The following is an 18,155-nucleotide window of genomic DNA, read 5'->3' on the forward strand; positions in this document are numbered from 1 at the left end:
TCAGAGTTTGAAATGTAAACCATCCTAACATTGCAAGCGAGATTGAGTATCAGGGCATCTCAGGGCACGGTGGATAAAGTCATGGGATCTGACATCAGCCCCCAGGAGCTCAAATCCCACTCCCCCACTTCCCAGCTGTGAGGCCTGGGGAAGTCACTCAACCTGTAGGATTTAATATTCTCCTCTTTCACACATAGCAGCACCTACTTCAGGGACTGCTGTGAGCATTAAAGGAGAAATGTCCCATAAAACCTTTGGCTTAGTGCCTGGCTCAGTAAATACATGTCATCACCATCATCACCAACACTGGCCCTTTAGGCGTCATGACTTTGGCAGTGACACATTGAGAGTTCCTGCTCAGCCTGCACTGGGGCAAAACCACAGAACCTTCCCTTCCCCCCTTGTGCCAGGAAAGCAGGCTTTCAGGGAACAGAAAGTAAAAGGTGAACATTCTGGCCTTGCTGAGGGCTTGGAGTTGGTCCATATTGCTTTGATTTGGCAGAGAAAACAAAGAACATTAGTGGATGACCATGATGAAGACAAAACAAGAGACTATTAAAAGACGATACAGCTGTAGGATGTGATGATGTTGAGTTTTGTGTGTTTCCAGAAAAATCGAGGCTCTTGAGACCAAAGTTATGTCAAGTTATGTTTAACCCATTGCCACACTCACTCAAATTATTTGTCTCGTTTAAATCATAATTCCAAATTTTGTTTCATTGTATAACCCTGTAATTATCATCTCTCCTTGTCTCTTCCTCCCTCTGTCTCCTCAATTTTCCCCTCTGAAGAGAAGTTTTCAACTTCAAAACTTCCAAGACACAAATTTTTAATGTTTCCTCCCTTCAAATAGCTTTGAAATATTCATCATTTCCTTCATGTGACAAACAATGAAGCAGAGTATCGTGTTTTCAAGACAAAGAACAAATGTCTCATATTAACTGTGGAGATCTTTTATTTATTTATTTATTTATTTATTTATTTATTTATTTATTTATTTTGTGGGGATCTGTTAGAAACAGAAGTTCTCTGATACTTGCATATGACAAAGAAGTACAAAACTAAGGGCAGACTGAAATATGGCAATTGTCAATGGACATCTGATTCACGGTCCCTTCTCTGACTGATGAATCACTCAACATGGCATCCACTGTATCATTCATTGTTAGAAGCTCCCCCAGCTCATCGTGCCTGGCGATGTACAACTGTGCATTCATCAAACCTGCACCTGCCCTTGCTCCACTTTGAAATGTTTTGTAAAATTGCCAGTTTTAATGCAGATGCATGAATCAGGCCAAGGAATTGACAGGATAGGAGCATCGCAGAGTTATTTCCCCTCCTCACCAGCACTCAGTGTCGCTCGGCGCAAAACACTTGCATGGCTTGTGTGCACAAACTCTTGGCTTATCCTGTTTTATTTTTAACTCAAGATAAAAAAGCTTGTGTGACCGTGTGTTTTCATTCAAAGCGACTCTAAATTGCTGTGATTACATGTGTAGAGCTTTATATATGTTGATTCAATTTCAAAAAACTCTTGTTAAGTAATTTGCTTCTTTGGATCAATCTCATTCCATGTAATTGGTTGTTGCATCACATTATTATCTAGGCTGAAGGACATTTGTTCCACTCACCCCGTCTCGCATCTTTTGGTCTGTATTATTCCAATGATCCTGCCTTCTGTTTGCCCACTTTTACAGCAATTGCCTTATAAACTCAAGTCAATTTTTTTCCTTTAATTTTTCTCCAGACTACTCCCTTTATCTGATTTTTCTCTTTGATTTTCAAGGACTCTCAAAAAATCTGTCTTCACTGATAGATGAATAGATTTGACATATTTCTTTTAACATCGCATTATTTTCTAAGAAATATTTTCCTACTATAAATTTCAGGTTCATCTTAGTGCTCTTAACCTGCTTCAAGCGAGCTGAAGGTCATCAATCAGATAATTCACTCAAAATGAATAATTGTTTTAATTTCTTCTTGGGCAGCCCGGGTGGCTCAGCAGTTTAGCACCGCCTTCAGTCCAGGGCATGATCCTGGAGACCCCAGATAGAGTTCCACGTCAGGCTCCCTGCGTGGAGCCTGCTTCTCCCTCTGCCTGTGTCTCTGCCTCTCTCTCTCTCTCTCTCTGTTTCTCATGAATAAATAAATAAGACCTTTAAAAAATTATTTCTTCTCTTTCTCTTTATGTTTTCTGAATTTTTTTCAATTGCTAAATGCCAACCAATTTTTTTTCCAACCAAAATTTTATTGGAAAAATCACATCATGAATTTTTCTTTGACTTCTGTCTTGGCAATATGGTTGCTATAGTCATTGGAAAAAATTGCAAATTATGTAATAGCTGATGCCATGTACTTTGGACTATTTCATTGTATTTTCTAAACTTTTAAGGTGCTTTTTCTTGCAGGAAAGTTGGGGGGACCTAGGTGTGGTTGACAGTGAGGAGGTGGTAAGACCTCGTGTTACCATTTCAGTGTGAAGAATGTTTATAAACAGACGTATTCTCTGAGTTTTCCTCCAGCGCTGAGTCTGGTCCTCTTTCATTCCCCCTGAATTACTGGGGTGCCCTGAAAGGACCCCACCAGTCTCAGTTCCAAACTCTGAGCTCAAAGACTGCACCTCCTCTGCAGGTGTACCTGGCAGCGGGCACAGTGTATGGACTGGAAGGCCAACTGAATGAATTGGAGGATGCTGCCCGTTGCATCCATAGTGGCACCAATGAGACTGAACTGGCAGATCTGGAGGACCAGGTGGCCACGGCTGCAGCCCAGGTTCACCATGCTGAGCTCCAGGTAGGAACTCCTTCTTTGCCCAGAAGGAGCACCATCACAAAACAGGAGAGGGCACCCCATCTTCCACAAGAATTATTGCAAAGCCCTTTTATCGGTTCTCTAGTGCACTTGCATTGTCCTTTTGGGTGAATTCCACCAAATTCTCCTTCTAAAAAATTATAGCTTTGATAATATTTCAGACTTTCCTTTAAACCTATGTCACTTTCCTCTTAGACAAATTTTCTGACTCATCGGTAGGTCTCCTTGCTATATAGGTTCCCATTCTATCCCAAGATCACCCCTCCCTAACTGTTGATTACTTACTTGCTGCCAGCTTCCCCCTCTACACACTGACAGCCCCATGAGGACAGGACTGTAGCTGTCTCTCTTCACACAGTAACTCCAGTGCCTAACATAATACCTGACACGGGTTTGGCAATAAAAATGGTGTGGATAAATGAATGAAATTGAAAGTGTAGATTTCTCAGACCAGTATTTTGCACGATTTAGATATGGCTGATTCAGAACTGAAATGATGTTGTCTATAACTTCATAAAGATATTTGTTTAAAGTTTTCATGGATATTCCCCTGGCTCCTGACTCTGGATCAGAATTGACTGTGGACTAAATCACTGATTCTCAAACACAGAATGTTTGAGACATGGTGTCTGCAGTATATACTCAGTACAGATCCCTGGTTCAGTGATACTTCTATGGACCCCATCTCTTAATACTCCCCCTTGTATCCTAGGGGACCTGGGGTCAATAAAAACCACCTATGGATAGAGAAGATGATTATCTTGAATAGTAATTACTCTTTAAATAAATATTTTTGTTTTAGAGAGTCAGAAATCGCAACAACTACTGGCAGCAGTAAGCACTCTAGAGAATGTAAGGGCACCCATTCCCCACCCTGTGGATGAGTTGATGCTGTGTGTTAGGAAGGATCTCATTGCACATAGCCCTGTGCAACTATAACTATTCATTATCAGCAAGAATGATTGAAGATCATCTCTCCTCAAAAACAAATCATTTTCCATAGATGCCACCCAACATTTAATCAATTTATATTCAAAGTTATAAAAAGTAGAATCAAATCATTTGTTTTCCAGGGGTACATTTTGCAGCAAATACTTCTCAAATGACTTAGTAGGAAGTAATATTATGTATGTGTGTTTGGCAGGAATTTTTTGGACCTGCTTCTAGATTTTTCTAGTCTTAAACTACTGGAGCCATGTTTTATAGAAGAAAACCCTGGAGTCCAAAATGCCCATTTTCTGTGTGTTTGACCTTGCCTAGTTTTTATAGATTTTTAAATATGACAGTAATGTTATCAATAATGCCTATTGTTCAGTGAGCCTTACCTTGTGCCACAAGTTGTACTTAACACTTGACCTCATTATTGTAATTAATCCTTCCCACAACTCCATGATGTAGCTACTGTTATTTTTCCCCTTTTGTTTCTAGGGAGAATGAGACTCAGAGAGGTTTAACCACTTGCCCAAGGTCAAATAGCTAAAGAGCAATGAAGCCAAAAAAAAGAAAAAAAAAAAAAAGGAGCGATGAAGCCAGGACTTGAACCTGTCTTTCTAACCTCACAAGCACATTCTTCACCAGTCTGTGTGATTTCCTGAGAAAATGTGTTGGTCCTGTTATCAGACACATATCCACCTGTATAAAAACTCCTTAATTTTCAAGGGAGGTTCTCAACACTGCCTTCCATTTCATGGATCTTTGCAATGTGGGGAACTTCAGTTCCACGGAGGCTCTCCCCCTACTGCAAGTTGCCACCAGAGAATGAAGCCTCACACTCCCTGTTGTCTGTTCTCATGCAAAGTTGTCCCCACTGAGGAGGGTAGATGTACTAAACTGTGTTCTTGGATTAGGTTGGACTCCAGGGACTCTATCATCTTGGAGTTTACCATTGGGACAGGATTTCCCAGTGCTTTGGGAGATTGCAGAATGATCCATGGGGATGTGTGTGCTATGGATGCCATCCACTGCATCATGTAACATCATCTCTGTGGGCTTCGTGAAGAAGGTCTCTCTGAACTCTCAGTACCAGGAAAAGCTGTTCTTCTGAGCACTTGGTCTTTATCTTGCAGACATAGAATCCTACACTGATCTCTTTGCTTTGGCTCCCAGGAAACTCATTGCTGAATTAGTCATCCCCTCAAATAGTGTAAGGGTCATTGGGTATGCAGGCTTAGGAATGAAGTGGAACATAATTAGATAGATAGATAGATAGATATAGATAGATAGATAGATAGATAGATAGACAGACAGCAAATGTAGACAAAATCAGGCCTCAGTAGTCTCCTCTCCTCTTTCTTTGGCCTTTGCCCTGTGAACTAAAACACAAAAAAATATACCCTTCTTCTTCCAGACCCTGTCAAGCAAATCAGGTGGTGAGCAGCTTGCTGTCCCTGTCTCCCAAGGCCCGTTAAGTAAGGCCCTCCATCACAACTGCTTCCAGGAAAGAGCATGGTCATCTAATCCATACCAGCTGCAATGACTGATAAAAGTTTAGTCTGCAACCTTTCTCAGAGGCCTATGCAGTTTATTGGCCTATAAGGCAAAAGAATGCAGCTTTCAATATGAAATTTGAGGAGTCAGAACAAGAAGGTCTCTAGGGGCCAGAGAGGGGCAGAGGCTGCTGGGCAGCGTGGAGTATTTCACCAAATGCCACAGTCTTGGCCTCTGCCTGCCTCCTCCTCCTCTTCTGGCCAAGACTGCCCCTGCTTGGGGACAGAGGAAACACCTCCCATATTTGCTGACCCTTCAGTCCTTCTCTCTGCACTTTCTATGGCACCTGTCCCAAAAGGCTTTGTCCAAAAAGGTCCTCAGTAAGTGACAGCAGAATTTGAATTTGTCCTGAGCAGCTCAAGAGAGTGGAGGAAAAAGGGAGGCAGTGGAGACCTCAGGGCAGAGTCCACACACACTGGCTGCTGGGCTGACTTCTGAGCTCCTTGTCTGATGCCCAGCAACACTCAGGCATGTCCAGAGAGCAGTAGGACAGCTGTGATCCTCACCTCCTCTCTCCACTCCAATAGCCTGCTCCTGCCTCTCCCCACGCCCCCCATGCCAGACCTTGGCAGATCCTCTCAGAATGTGGCAGTGAGGCAAGAGCATGAGCATTGGCATGAATTCAGAGTTCTGCCCCAGACCACCTGTGCAATTAGCTGTATTACTTATCCCTCTGAGTCATAAATCCCTCATCTACAAAACCAAGAAAATGGTATTATGTCATAGGTTTATGAATGAGTTCACATATTTAAAGTGCTTAGCATGGTGACAGCACATATTAATGCTCTTTCATAAGAGTCAGGACTGTGTCTTCTTCATCCCTGGGGACATGGATGGGTCAGGGTTCTTTCTGGGCCCTGAGTGGGCTCTTTCTCTCTGTATCTGCCTTAAGACTGTGTTGGAAAGAAATCTGAACTCTCTATGACCTTCTGATGTTATAGACAAGGAAACTGATGCCCAGAGAGAAGAGAGAGATTCTCAAGGCACTTGTCCTTTTAATGAAAGAAATGGACTTGAACCAGGAGTGGCTGAGCCTCCCTCCTAAGAGCTGGTGCTATGGTTTGGGTTCATGGAGTCATGGAAGAATGAAGAAGGACCTATAAATCATACTTGCCTTTCAAAGCTCGCAACAAGTGTTGCCTGCTCTGGAAGCTTTCCCTGACCACTCCCCTTTCTCTCCCCACCAGGATGGGCCACAGTTACCTTCATGCGCTGGGCTTCTGCTTAATCCCCTAGAGATACTCTGACAAGGGTGTTGATATACTCTAGAGCTACCAAACTAGACTAACTAGACTTTAAATTTACAAAGAAAGGCCTGTGTCTTATTTTCTTACTATAGCACTAGATATAAAAGGGCTTGGTAGAAGTTGAATGAGTGAGGGAAGCCTGGCTGGTTCAGTCAGTGGAGCATGTGACTCTTGATCTTGAGGATGTGAGTTTGTGCCCCACACTGGGTGCAGATATTACTTAAAAAAGAAAGTTTTTATATTAAAATTGAATGAGCATATAGCAAAGCAGATTTGTTCATTATAGATTCCCATCACTTTTAACAAAGATTCTCCCCTCCTGTGTTTTTCCCCTACTGATTCTATCTTTCTTTTGCATTAAGATTTCTGATATTGAGAGCCGAATTTCAGCCCTGACCATTGCAGGATTAAACATAGCACCGTGTGTGCGCCTTACAAGAAAACGAGATCAGAAGCAAAGGAACCAGGTGCGTTTGTCCCTCACTTCCTTTGTTGGAATATTGCATGACTTGGGAAATTTAGAAGATAAAATACCTTTGCTTTATGAAGGTGTGTTGACTGCTGTGTTCTATTTGTAGGTACAAACCATAGACACATCAAGGCAGCAGAGGAGGAAACTGCCTGCCCCACCAGTGAAAGGTGTGCTTAAAATAAAACTACAGAGCTACCAAAGAATTAAGTCTGACTTATTTACTTTGAGTGACTCAGTTATCTGAGTTTGAGGACCAGATCTGATGGGGAGTTCTCACCCAGAAGTGCTCTTGTGAAGAATCCATCTTGACTTGAATCCCCCCAAGAAGCAGACCCTGGGAGAAGGATGTGATTTGGGTAGTGATTCTAAGAAACACTGGTAGAAGAAAAAAGAAATGATACAGGGACCGAAATTAAGTCAATACAGTGCAATTTATTTATTTATTTTTAATACAGTGCAATTTAATTTGTAGTTTATTTCTCTGAGCAAATGAGGCCAAATCCTGCTCAGGACATCTGGGAGACAGTATTGACTGCACCTCAGAGTTTCCTGCCCAAAGAATAGGAAAAGGAGGATTTCAACTCTCAGCTATCATCCTCTGATCTTTACTGGGGAGAAGGCATTAATTCCCTGGTACTTCTTCCCCACTCCATGCATGAGCCAAGAGAGAGTGCCGGTGCTTGCAGAAGCATTCTGTTGGAATGTGCTGGATGTCGGAATGTGTGGTGATGTCAGGAAAATGTGGGCGGGGCACCAGAGGCATCTAACACAGTGCACAATCCACAAGGGATTCTAGTGATGCTGGCGGTGTCATCCTCATCCCCTGGACATTTTCAACAGCTTCCCTAGATTCAGGAGCCATATATGATGATGTCAAGCTAGAATTTAAATCCACAAATCAGAAGAGTAGACAGAAGATATATGTTTAAGTCGTGGCTCCACCATTGTTTGCTCAACAAATATTTATTGAATGCCTACTTTATATCCCATTAAACCTCATATGATTGCAATGTATTACAGACCCATGGTCTTTTATTTGAAATCCTTGGATAAATACATGTTTCAGAATGTCTTGAACATTAGAAAGGTAATATGGCACATGTATTGTATATTTCCTAACAGTCCCCTCCTCATGGTGTCTGGGGCAGCATCTGACAAACCCATTAATGTCCTTGCAGCAAAGCACGAGAATGTTCACTCTCAGTGGAATGGACAAGGATTTTAAATGGCCATATGTCAGTGTAAGTCAGGTTTTGCCATTTGACAATTTGGGCCCCAAAGTCGTAAGACTTTACAGCCTTAAGAGACTTCTATATTCCAGAATTGCAAATAAGAGTTTATGAATTATGGATGGTGTGCCTGGGTGGCTCAGTCAGTTAGGCATCTGACTCTTGATATCAATGGAGGCCTCTATCTCAGCATCGAGAATTCAAGCCCCGCATTTGTCTCCATGCTGGGCAGGGAACCTAGTGTTAAAAAAAAAAAAGAAAAGAAAAAGAAGAATTTATGAACTATGGTGGATTATCTCCAAGCTACCTTTTCCTAGAAAGCCATTTATGATTCTTGGATTTATTTGATGCATACCATAAAAATAATAACAAAATTAAAAGATTCTACAGTCAGACCTGCAGACTGAAGGGAGATAACAAGTCTAGAACCAAAATCTGGGTCATGGGGACAGCTTTCTTCCTCAACACTTGGCAGAGCCTCAACACTTGGCTGAGCCTCTGGGTACCATTTATTTCCATTTGTTTCCTTTTAGCTGAAAACATTGAGGCATCTTCAGTGACCACCATGAAAACATTTAACCGCAACTTCATTCTCCAAGGCTCCTCAACAAACAGGACTAATGAAAGAAAAAGCACCACCAAGGATTTGATGGTAAGTCAGCTGTGTCGCAATGCCTATCACTTGCACTGTACATGGTGCCTCCATTCTGTAGCCCTCCTGTCTGCAGCTCTCCCATCAGAGTCCCAGGAAGCATCCTTCATGCATGGTCTCAAGGTCCGTTGGTTAGGGAGGTGGGGAGGAAAGGGGAGCAACTAGAAGCATAAGCACCCTGCCTGGTATTGCTAACCTCTTTGATATATGGATACATCCTCACAACTATACATACAGCTCCTTGTAGGGTATGATATGAGAGAACTAAAAATACATACATAAGAATGTAAGGTCTGGGGGTGCATGGGTGGCTCAGTGGTTGAGCGTCTGCTATTGGCTCCAGCCATGATACCGGGGTCCTGGGATGGAGCTCCACATCGGGCTCCCCATAGTGAACCTGCCTCTCCCTCTACCTATGTCTCTGCCTGTCTCTCTGTGTCACTCATGAATAAATAAATAAAACTTAAAAAAAAAAAGAATGTAAGGTCTGGTTGAGATGTCGGGGTTTTTATCCTGGTTTTTTTTTTAAGATTTTATTTATTTATTCATGAGAGACACAGAGAGAGAGAGGCAGAGACACAGGCAGAGGAGAAGCAGGCTTCATGCAGGAAGCCTGATGTGGGACTTGATCCCGGGACTCCAGGATCATGCCCTGGGCTGAAGGCAGGCGCCAAACTGCTGAACCACCCAGGGATCCCCTTTATCCTGTTTTTGATCCATATTCACCCTTCCTTACATTTCTTGTTCACCATTAATTACTTGTGTTCCTGAAAAAAGTAAGCAGCTGCCCCTAAATGCAAAGAAAAGGACAGGAGATAATTTGCACAAATTCTGGAGATCATGTAAACAAGTCTAAGGGATTGTTTGCCTAAACACCAGCCGATGCTTCAAATTTTGGCAAAGGCTTGGTGCTGCTTATGTGGGAAGTAATAATCCAGCTAAACTGTCTCAGTGGTACCATTATGCTGAGGACAGGCAGTATCTGGGTGACAAAACTGAAGGAAGGGTAAGTTTATTCTGTTGCCTTTTATTCGTCACCCATCCCTCCCTTTCCCTTCCTCCCCCTCACTGTCCCTGTCCCCTGAGTGCAGGAGCACCAGGTAAGTGAGCATGCCCTTGGGGTTACAAATCACTGCATCTCTGGGCACCACGTGGCAACAGTGCTGCCCACTGCCTTTTCCTCACTGCTCAGCCATTACCCCTGACCTTTTAAAGTCCAATTACTTTGCTCCTGGCCATTACTTTACAAAGCTAAAAAGATGCATTATCGCACTTAAAAGGACAGACCAGTAGGGCCAGAGAAGAAATCTGTTATAAATAAGATAGTTAAAAGTATTACCTTTCATAGAGATAGAACAGATTAGTGGTTGCCAGGGGCTGTGGGGAGGGGCCATAGGAAGTAACCACTTCATAGGTGAGATGTTTTGCTTTAGAGGGACGGTATGCGGGATCCCTGGGTGGCGCAGTGGTTTAGCGCCTGCCTTTGTCCCAGGGCGCGATCCTGGAGACCCGGGATCGAGTCCCACGTCGGGCTCCCGGTGCATGGAGCCCGCTTCTCCCTCTGCCTGTGTCTCTGCCTCTCTCTCTCTCTCTCTCTCTCTCTGACTATCATAAATAAATAAATAAATAAATAAAAATTAAAAAAAAAAAAAAAGTTTAGAGGGACGGTATGCTTTCAAACTAGATGGAGGTAGTGGCCACCACATTGTGAGTGTACTAAATGCCACTGAACTGTTCATTTTTTCAGAGGGGGGAGGGGCAGATGGAGAGGGAGATAGAGAATCTTAAGCAGGCTCCATGTCCAGCAGAGAAGGCCAACATGGGGCTTGATGCTTGATCTCACAACCCTGAGAGCATGACCTGAGCCAAAATCAAGACTTATTATCAGACTAAGCCACCTAGGCACCCCTAAATTGTTCATTTTTAAATGGTTAATTTTACGTTATGTAAGTTTCACCTTAAATTAATTTTGAAAAATAAGCTACCTTTAGATAACACAGAGAGATTAAAAATGAAAGAATGGGCACTATTACTAAACAAATACAAACAAAAAAGAGAAGCAGCAATATTACTTTCAAACGAAGTAGAATTCAAGAGAAGAAGCATTCAGAGAAAACAAAGAGGGAGGTTATTTTAATTTTGATTTAAAATACAAGTCGTGACCCTTTCCTGATTTGGCATGCAACAGAGCAACACAATTTATTGTGCAAGGCCAGTGACTTTAAAATTCCCTTATCAGCCCTGGGAAGCCCAAGTACACCAAAAATAAATACAAATTAGAGCATGTGAATAAGGTATTTAATAAGCTTTAGTTAAGATATTTATCTTACCAAAAAAAAAGATATTTATCTTACAAAAAAAAGATATTTATCTTGCTTTGTAGAGGATTCACTTTCTTTCCAAGCATTAGTGGACCTTTTATAAAAGTTGATTTTTTACCAGCTACAAAAACAAAAAAAAACAAAACAAAACAAAAAAACCAACTCAGCAAATTCCAAAAAGCAGGAAGCATAAATGATCATCTGTGACCTCAATGCCAGCAATAATCTCCAACACAGCTGTCCAGTAGAACATTACAAAATGATGGATATGTTCTCTATCTGCAACATGCGATATGGCAGTCACTGAGCTATGTGTGGTTGTTGAGTGCTTAAAAATGGGCTACTGCCTCAGAGGAACTGATTTTTTTATTTTATTTCATTTTAATTAATGTAAATGTAAATAGCCATATGTGGCTAGTGACTGTCATAAGGGACAGAGCAAATTTAGAAAATTAGAACAAAAGTTAAAATACAGAAATTCTACTTGGAAATTAGAAAGCACGTGCACCCACATACACAATCATACACACACACACACACACACACATTTCCAAGTAGCTACTGAACTAAAGAGCAAAGCAAATCCACAGAGCACTTAGAAAATGAAAACAACACATGTATCCGGGCACCTGGGTAGCTCAGCAGTTGAGTATCTGCCTTCTGCTCAGGTCATGATCCCGGGGCTCCGAGATCAAGTCCTGCATCAGGCTCCCATCAGGGAGCCTGCTTCTCCCTCTGCCTATGTCTGTCTCTCTCTACGTCCCTCATGAATAAATAAATAAAATCTTTTAAAAAATTACATATATCGAAATACATATAAAAATACACTAAGTCACATTCATAGTATTAAATATTTTCTTCATTATTAAAAAAGGAAAAAGCAAAAAAAATTGAACTAGACGTTGCATTCCATACATCAAAGATCAAGACAGAAACCAATTAGTTCAAATCAGAAAACTGCAGAAATGATCATAAATCCAAGAACTTATTCTTTGGAAAAATATAAAACAGAAAATGTTTTGTAAGCCAAGTCAAGAAGAAAATAAATAAAAATAAGAGATTTTAACAGAGATGTAAATTTTTTATTTAAGTATGCAATGTACTACAGAACACTTCTGAAAGAAATTGAGGAAGACACGAGATGGAAAAACATTCTGTGCTCATGGATTGGAAGAATAAATATTGTAAAAATGTCAATGCTACCCAGGGCAATTTATAGGTTCAATGCAATCTCTATCAAAATACCATGAACTTTCTTCATAGAGTTGGAACAAATAATCTTAAGATTTGTATGGAATCAGAAAAGACCCCGAATAGCCAGAGAAATATTGAAAAAGAAGACCAATGCCAGGGGCATCACAATGCCAGATTTCAGGTTGTACTACAAAGCTATAATCATCAAGACAGTGTGGTACTGGCACAAAAACAGACACATAGATCAGTGGAACAGAACAGAGAACCCAGAAATGGGCCCTCAACTCTATGGTCAACTAATATTTGACAAAGCAGGAAAGACTATCCACTGGAAAAAAACAAGTCTCTTCAATAAATGGTGCTGGGAAATTGGATATCCACATGCAGAAGAATGAAACTAGACCATTCTCTTACACCATACACAAAGATAAACTCAAAATGGAGGAAAGATCTAAATGTGAGACAAGAATCCATCAAAATCCTAGAGGAGAACACAGGCAATACCCTTTCTGAACTCGGCCACAGTAACTTCTTGCAAGATACATCTATAAAGGCAAGGGAAACAAAAGCAAAAAATGAATTATTGGGACTTAATCAAGATAAAAGCTTCTGCACAGCAAAAGAAACAGTCAACAAAACTAAAAGACAACCTACAGAATGGGAGAAGATATTTGCAAATGACCTATCAGATAAAGGGCTAGTATCCAAGATCTATAAAGAACTTATCAAAATCAACAGCCAAGAAACAAAAAAATCCAATCATGAAATGGGCAGAAGACATGAAAAGAAATTTCACCAAAGAAGACATAAACATGGCCAACAAGCACATGAGAAAATGCTCCGCATCAAATCAAAACCACAATGAGATACCACCTCACACCAGTGAGAATGGGGAAAATTAACAAGACAGGAAACAACAAATGTTGGAGAGGATGTGGAGAAAGGGCAACCCTTTTGCACTGTTGGTGGGAATGTAAACTGGTGCAGTCACTCTGGAAAACTGTGTGGAGGTTCCTCAGAGAGTTAAAAATAGAACTTCCTTACGACCCAGCAATTGCACTGCTGGGGATTTACCCCAAATATACAGATGCAGTGAAATGGCAGGACACCTGCACCCCAATGTTTATAGCAGCAATGTCCACAGTAGCCAAACTGGAAGGAGCCTCGGTGTCCATCAAAAGATGAATGGATAAAGAAGATGTGGTCTATGTATACAATGGAATATTACTCAGGCATCAGAAGAGACAAATGCCCACCATTTGCTTCGACGTGGATGGAACTGGAGGGTATTATGCTGAGTGAAGTAAGTCAATCAGAGAAGGACAATCATCATATGGTTTCACTCATACGGGGAATGTAAGAAATAGTGAAAGGGATTATAATGGAAAGGAGAGAAAATGAGTGGGAAATATCAGGGAGGGAGACAGAACATGAGAGACACCTAACTCTGGGAAACAAACAAGGGGTGGTAGAAAGGGAGGTGGGTGGGGGGTTGGGGTGACTGGGTGACAGGCACTGAGAGGGGCACTTGATGGGATGAGCACTGGGTGTTATGCTAAATGTTGGCAAATCGAACTTAAATAAAAACAAATGTAAAAAAACAGGGATCCCTGGGTGGCGCAGCGGTTTGGCGCCTGCCTTTGACCCAGGGCGCGATCCTGGAGATCCGGGATCGAATCCCAAGTCAGGCTCCCGGTGCATGGAGCCTGCTTCTCCCTCTGCCTGTGTCCCTGCCTCTCTCTCTCTCTCTCTGTGACTATCATAAGTAAATAAAAAAAAATTAAAAAAAAAAAATAAACAAACAATACAGGGCAGCTGCTTGGCTCAATCAGTAGAGCATGCTACTCTTGATTTCAGGGTTGTGGGTTCAAGCCCCACATTGGGTGCAGAGATTACTTAAAATCTTAAAATATGTATATATATATGTATACACACATATATATACTTATATATATTTACATACAATGTCATGTAAATCTATGCTAATTAATTTTAATGTCTGAATTCTAATAAAATCTTATTTAAATCAGAAATTACTAAAAACTTACTGAAATTTTAAAATTTAGTAAAATTTGGGCACCTGGGTGGCTCAGTCAATTAAGTATCTAACTCTTGATTTTGGCTCAGGTCATGATATTTGGGTCGAGAGATGCAGCAGTGTGGCATCCCACTTAGAATTTTCTCCCTCTGTCCCTCCCTCCCCTTGCAAATGTGCCCTCTCCCTCTCTCTCTCTCTAAAAAAAAAAAAAAAAAAAAAAAAGGCAGTAGATATTTTTGATCCCCTCTTCCTGCCTTTGTCAGGTGGCTGATGACAGTGCACTCCTTGTCTCCCCACAGGAGCCCACTCTAGAGTCTGCTGTGATGTATTAGTGCCATGGAACTCCACTGCCACTGACCCACTGCCTCTGGCCGTACACGACAGTGCCTTGACCCAACAGCCATCGAATACTGTACGGATTTCCACCTGAGGAGAGGGCCTGGGGAGGCCATGGTGCACCACTGCACAGGGCTGCCCTGATACCTCACCCAGAAAGCAGTCCCGGACTTGTGCACTGTGGTTTGTCCACTCTCTGCCTTAGGCTCCCAGGGGAATCCAAGACAGAAAACCGAGAGGCTGGCTTCCAACAGTAGAGCTCCGTGTTCAAAAGATGCATCTTTTCCCTGTTCGCTTTGCTACTGTCTCTTGTCTTTAAGATCTTTTTTCTTTCTTTCTTTCTTTCTTTCTTTCTTTCTTTCTTTCTTTCTTTCTTTTCCTTTCTTTCTTTCTTTCTTTCTTTCTTTCTTTCTTTCTTTCTTTCTTTCTTTCTTTCTTTTATCCCTCTGATTCAACTAGAAGTACATGTGAAGAGTTATCTGTCCAAAGGAAAACTACTGGGGGGGGGGGGACGGAAGGAAGAGATGGGTATTATCATTTAATTCAACATCAGTTCTTACTAATCTCTCACAAGCATCTTTGTCCCACAGGTACTATGGTAAAAAGTACAAATGCCCCCTGTAGTGAACATCGGGACTGTCCTATTTGGGGAGCACACACCCAGCAAGGATGCAGGTCTCCCTTCAGCCACTGCCTTCCTGGGAAGCTCCTACCCACCCACCCCCTACAACCAGTCATTCCCATCACTTTGCCATCACAAGCCACGAAATGGAAAGCTCTGACTCACCCATGCCATGTCCAGGTCTATCAGAAATATGGTCTCATTGAGAATTCAGGATTCTTTACTGAACCTATTGGCAGTTTCCCCGCTCTGAAGGGGAAAGGAGCTTGAGAAAGCCCACCATTGGCTTAACTTAGGGCACTGTCCAGAATCCACATGCAGTTTAGCAATGACCGCATCTAATGGGGTTTATTTAGGTAAATGGATTCTTGCAGACAATAACCACGTTGAAAAAATGTTGTCCTCCAAAATTTATTTCCCAATAAATATTCAGCAAAACAGTAGAATGACCTTAAAGATAACAATGGTTAAAGAATCGCCTTGAAAAACTTACAGGCATGAAAAAAGCAAGGATAAACTGAATTTAATGGACACAAGAGCCGACACGAGCTCCACATTTGTGGCCTTGAATGCATGACTATGTAGAGTGTGTGTATAAAAGCAAATGGAATGGAACTTCACTCAATGAATTAAATCTGTCCCTGATACATTCTGAATCTAAGGAAGAGAGGAAATGAGAGTCAAGGGGATAGTTCGATCAAAATGTATTAAATGACTGCTTTCAGGGAGGTAATTTCTTCTCATTTTAATCCTTAGAGCAACCCTCTTCAGTAGGTATCCCCATTTTTCAGATTTGGAAACTAAGAGGGCCAGAGAGATTAGTTTGCTAAAGTCACACCTTGAAGTTAAGTATAATCGGAATGCTTCACAAAAGCCTCACTGTTTGTTTCAACTTCTATATTCTTTTGCTGCTATGCACATTCCCAGACCTGATTTGCTGCTGAGATGTGTGTTATGATCCCTTCCTGATGGGGGTCTACCTATCTTCCAGTGATACTCCCTGCTGACGCTGTGTATGTGTTATCCAACAGAAATGACTCCTTTGAAATAAAGTCAGTCTTTGGCTTTTTGTTCTGTTGGTGTGACTCAAAGCAGACAAATACAAATTTTAAAAACACAACAAAAAAAGATCTGAGTTCCAAACAGAATGTTTTCTTTAAGAGGCATGAAAAGCAACTATTGTTGTGTTACAGTGTTAAAATATTCAGTTTCCTTTGACAAAAATGTGTACTGTGTAAGCCTTGCAAAAAAAAAAAAAAAAGAAGAAGAAGAAGCCTGCTCTATGGCATTTGAAATTTTATAAAGGTTTCCTTGTGCCAAATAAGTGCAAAGATTTAATTTACTATTAAAAACCATAAGCATATGTTATAGTTTCAGAAGAATTATTTTGTCATCAAGTGATTTTGATCTTCAGTGTCAATATTTATATTTAGATTAATTTTTATAAATGAAAATATTTTAATGGTTTAAGAAAATGAGGACAATAGGACCATATCTTTGATGACTTCTGAAAGTTATGCTTGCCTTCATGTTATCTGCACATTGCCAAGAATTACTGTAAAGAGAAATGATAAAGAAGTAAAAGTCATTTATGAAAATAATGTGTGTGAGTGTGTGGTTTTTTTGGGGTGGGGTAGACTGGAAATGCAGAGCAGATAGAGAAAGAAATCAATGGTCTGTCATTGGAGGGGCCGACATTCAAAGCTACTGTTGCGCCGCACCCCTGTTCCTTCCAGTAATACCACTTGCTTCTCCATTGCTCATTGTCCTGGGGCAGAATTTTCCAGTATAAGACCAGCAGTTCTCAAAGCAGGGGGGCAGGAAGGGGACACCATGAATTTATCCCTCACAAGACCTCTTTGACTGTCATAACTTGGCGAGGGTTGCTAATGGCATACAGCGGATATTGGCCGGGAATGCTGCTAAACATCCTACGATGCATAACCACCTGCAACCAAGAATTATCTAATGCAAAATGTCAACAGTGCCAAGACTGAGGACCTTAGACCCTGGAAGTAAGACATGAACAGAGAGGCCCCTGCCAGTCTCTGTGGGAACTATGTAGCTACACAGGAAGTAGGACCATGACTTTCCCAGAGTCTTTCCTAGGCTCAGTGGCAACTGTTGCATCTCTGAGGCGGGGCTACGCTGACACTGGCCCTTGCCATCCCCAAGAAGGAATAGGAACCCTCCTTCAACCTGAAATGAATGAGTGAATAGTAATACTAATAGAAGCCATGGGCCTTCGCTGCCTGGTGGCCTACCACACAGTGGTACTCAAACTGAAGTGGACATCAGAATCACCTGTTAAGACAAATTTATGAGATTCACCCAGTCACCCCCAGTACTCAGTCTACATTTCTTACACTACTATTCATGTGCCTGGCATGACAGTGTTTGCAAAGCATTAATAGCAAACAAGCTAACCTTTAGGTCGACAGGGCATTTCAGGTGGCAAGAGAATAATGTCAGTAGACCCATCTGAGGTCCTCTTCAGAGGCAGCATCTCTGGGCTGGAATTCCTGATTTCTCCATCCTTCTTCCCCGTGGCCCCACCCCTACAGAATAGCAGGACATGCTAGACAGTAAAGAGAGTCCAGTCACACTCAAGGGGCAGGAACATTCCACCTCTCTAACCCAGAAGCCCCCACATCTTATGTTGAGCAACCAATCTGCCTCTGAATATTGAAGAGAATCCATTTGAGCCAACAATTTGAATATCAAAAGTGATGGATGTCTATACTCA

General features: G+C 41.6%; 1 protein-coding gene across 3 annotated transcripts in view; it reads left to right on the top strand.

Moving 5' to 3' along the window:
- The window catches only part of MYRIP (myosin VIIA and Rab interacting protein), a 365,531-nt gene extending 348,528 nt beyond the window's left edge, over positions 1–17,003 (top strand). For all 3 annotated transcript variants that reach the window (XM_055321757.1, XM_055321756.1, XM_055321758.1), the window contains 5 exons: positions 2,632–2,793; positions 6,908–7,012; positions 7,124–7,184; positions 8,780–8,898; positions 14,751–17,003. In XM_055321757.1, the coding sequence (XP_055177732.1) occupies positions 2,632–2,793; positions 6,908–7,012; positions 7,124–7,184; positions 8,780–8,898; positions 14,751–14,783 (480 nt within the window). In that variant the 3' untranslated portion in view covers positions 14,784–17,003. The remainder of the gene's footprint in view (positions 1–2,631; positions 2,794–6,907; positions 7,013–7,123; positions 7,185–8,779; positions 8,899–14,750) is intronic.
- Positions 17,004–18,155: the final 1,152 nt, after the last annotated feature.

Source organism: Nyctereutes procyonoides, unplaced genomic scaffold, assembly GCF_905146905.1.
Source record: "Nyctereutes procyonoides isolate TBG_1078 unplaced genomic scaffold, NYPRO_anot_genome, whole genome shotgun sequence".
Lineage (NCBI taxonomy): Eukaryota > Metazoa > Chordata > Mammalia > Carnivora > Canidae > Nyctereutes > Nyctereutes procyonoides.